The sequence below is a fragment of the Lactuca sativa genome, chromosome 9 (assembly GCF_002870075.4).
Source record: "Lactuca sativa cultivar Salinas chromosome 9, Lsat_Salinas_v11, whole genome shotgun sequence".
NCBI lineage: Eukaryota > Viridiplantae > Streptophyta > Magnoliopsida > Asterales > Asteraceae > Lactuca > Lactuca sativa.
In genome coordinates, this window is record NC_056631.2 from 208,289,637 (window position 1) to 208,293,236 (window position 3,600).

The following is a 3,600-nucleotide window of genomic DNA, read 5'->3' on the forward strand; positions in this document are numbered from 1 at the left end:
ATGTTTAATAATTATGTTTTTTTTATTTAATTTAATATCTAAAAAGATAAAAATTATAAATTATAAATAATATAGAACGGTAATCATTTCTACTTATCAATTATAATCAACTATAATAAATGAAGATCCATGTTTATACATGTCAATCTCTCATAAGTTTTGATATTTGTCATTTTGTTAAAATTTTGAAATAAATAATATCCACATGTCGATTTTTAAGGTATTTTAAAGTATTAAATGTCATAAATATAATATTAAATTGCAATTAATATGTTTTTTTATTTCTAATTTCAAACTTTATTTTAAAAAATATTTATTATTTACATTTTAATATTTAATTTCTTGTTTAATCAACTCGTATAATATACAAATTTTACATCTAGCTAATGATATTATAATAAACATGTAATGAATATGATATGAGATACCGTTTGAAAAGCAATGAATGAATGAACTCCTTACATGTTAAAATCAACAAATAAACCTGATTTAAAATTTTCGTTTTCTTGATCAACATGCTTTTAAAAAAATCAAAATTTATATATGGGAGCATGAGTTGTCTGGAAATGAATGACAAATGATCACCTACATGTATAATTCACAATCCGTGATCATTTAATTTCCAATATTTTATTTTCTGAAATAACAAAAAATACGACACATATATATATATATATATATATATATATATATATATATATATATATATATATATATATATATATATATATATTAACTAATAAATAAATGATTTGTTTTTGTCCATTTACGTGATGATTGACCGTTGAAGTATAGATGGGGGCATCCGGTCATTCAGTTTGCCAAATTTCAAACGCAACCATTTTCATTTGTGTATATATCAAATTCAATCAATCGCTATTATAAACATGGCATGCCTTGGCAACTCATCACCAGTTTATGAATCATATCATTTAATTAATTAATTATCAACCCCCTGCAACAAATCAACACTTGTCCTATGCATCCCCTACCACCCTCCATTATCTACCTTTTTTTATTCAATCCTAGGTCTCTTTTCTCTTGTCTTGTCCTCTTTTTTTTTCTTCACAAATATCTATATCTCATATTATTTTAACAAAAATAAACAGATTCAAAGTCACGTACATTACAACTTACTTCGTTTTAACAAACTATTTAATCGTACATATATATATATTAATATAACAGCACTATATATATATATTTATAAAAAAAACATTAAGATTCCATTATTATTATTTACTAGAATATTTGTTGGAAAGCATACCCGATTGATAAAAAAGGATCAGATAGAACCTTGAGAGATCTTCGTCGGAGGAACAATCTTCCCATCTTGATTTGATACTGCTGACGTGGCAGCCATTGTTTGGTGATACTGTTGTTGTTGTTGTGTAACCAAATTCCCGTGCGCAGGATAGTAGACATGCCTTCCGACGCCGTTATCATACGCTACTTGACCGTACCCTGCGTCGGTCATCGCCGCCGTTGGCTGGACCATTCTAATACCTTCCGGATGTGTAGGTAACTTCTGCGGTGGTGGTGGTTGTTGTGGAGGGAATATAGGTTGTGATTGTACCGGTTGCATGGCGTTGTATACCGGCTGGTCACGGTAAACCTCAGTCGCCGTCGGCATCCTCTGAACCGCATAATAACCCTGACCTTGACCTGGATTGTGACCGATTGGACCAGTCACCGGTCTAGCCATTGGAGCGTGATACATGTTTAGGGGAGGAGGTACCATGTAAACCGGTTGTTGATCAGGTGAGATAGTAGAAGCAGTGAATCCGCCGGAAATTTGGTATCCCGGTGCCGGAGAAGGGACACTTCCCGGTAGTGTTGTCGGAATTACTTTATCTGATGTTCTCTGGAGGTAATAATCTCCTGTGTAACCTTGAGTTAAGTTATCATCACTTTGTCGCCGGTAGAGATTCTGTTGTTGCTCCTCTGAAATTCTTAGCCTCCGTAGATCCTGTATATGTTTCTGGATCCGATCTGCTCCGATTCCACGATCATCTAAAATCGCAACGTCTGCCTCATGAAGACGAATCGGTGGATCTGCGATAGGAAGATCTCGAACTTTCGACACCACTACCGGCGGCGGAGGTACAACTTTCTCCGAACCGAAGAGAAAATCAGCATTTCCATGTATCGGCAAGGCCGACGGCGGAGTTGACGACTGAACTGGACCGGAATTCAACGCATCAACGAACCGGTCTCGCTCTGATCTTCCCTCGGTGGAACCAAAACTATGAGCTGGAGTTATTGACGGAGTTTGAGTAGTTACAGGAAACAAAAACAGCCTCAATCTCGCCGGCTTTGGTGAAGCTCTGTTCAACCGATCGTACTCAATCATCATGTGGTCGAGATCGTCGTCGTTGGTGACGGAAATCAAAGCATCCAGATCTTCTCCAGGTAACTGATACTTGAAACAAACATCAGCATCACACAACGCTACTAACTTCGCGATAAGAGCAGTGAGCTTAATGGAACGATCGACGGCTAATATCTTAGTCTCGCCGCCGATGTAAGCCAGCTGGTTATCGTGAGGCCTTGGGTGGATTTTACCACCGTAACTACACATAAACTTGACTTTGTAGTTGCTGTTGTTGCTATTGTTCCCCGTCGACTGATCTTCCCATGGTGGTGGATTCTCGAAGTCCACTTCTCGCGATCTCGGCGAGGATCCGCCGGACTCAGGGTAGGAATTGTAAGAGTAGTTCTCCATGGCGCACTTTAGCGAATAGTGGAGTAGAAAATTTTGAAGATTGATAGGGTCAGTCTATCCAGAGACGATGACTGGAATTTGTGGGAGGGAAGTGGAAAATGGGCCTTTTATTATAGTCTTTGTCTCGCAATAAATATTTGAATATTAATAAAACAAAATAATAAAAGATCTCAAACAAAAAAAAACATTCTTTAAAATTTTTAGATCATATACATTAATACAAATAAATTAATAATAACCAGAAGCCAGAATTAGCTTTATATTTCACAAGCTTATTAATTAGTAGGCAAAATTCCGAAAATTACAATTATTATTAATTTAGAATTAATCAATACTAATTTGCTACATATTGTTTAAGAGAATCATTTGTTCATGTTTTTAAGAGAATCTTGGTTGATTTTTCTTAAGAATAATGTTTTTAAGTGACATGATGAGTCAAATTTAGCATGATTTGGGAAAAACAGTGTCTGGAATGTCTTTATTTTTTGACACAACGTTCGATTGATGGGTGGCTCTTCGGTTGGATACGGTTACAGGGTATATATGGCTACTAAATGGCAGACTTTGATCTTCCGTTTGCATTATAACCATTGTTTTTTATGTGTATAAATGAGGTATTTTGGACAATTTGTTTAAGAAATAATGCTTAATGTAATTATCGAAAATTTTTATCATATCTTATTAAATTTGTGTATTTTGGTTCATATAAAACATCATAATCATCGTTCTTCCTTGTGGAAGTAATACTCAGAATTTAAACAATATCGATATAGTTTTAATGAAGCACGAGGTAGCTATCAAACATATATGCATTTCCTTGCTTTTCTTTTGCATTGGTATAATTTTGTTTGTTTGTTTGTCCCTTTGAAATGACA

At 34.7% G+C, this 3,600-nt stretch overlaps 1 protein-coding gene across 1 annotated transcript; it reads right to left on the bottom strand.

Annotated features, from left to right (window-relative positions):
* Positions 1 to 1,108: 1,108 nt before the first annotated feature.
* Positions 1,109 to 2,819, bottom strand: LOC111892981 (uncharacterized). The gene has a single exon (XM_023889057.3). The coding sequence runs from the start codon at positions 2,723 to 2,725 to the stop codon at positions 1,286 to 1,288; it is 1,440 nt and encodes a 479-aa protein (XP_023744825.1). The 5' UTR covers positions 2,726 to 2,819; the 3' UTR covers positions 1,109 to 1,285.
* Between the last annotated feature and the right edge of the window lie 781 nt (positions 2,820 to 3,600).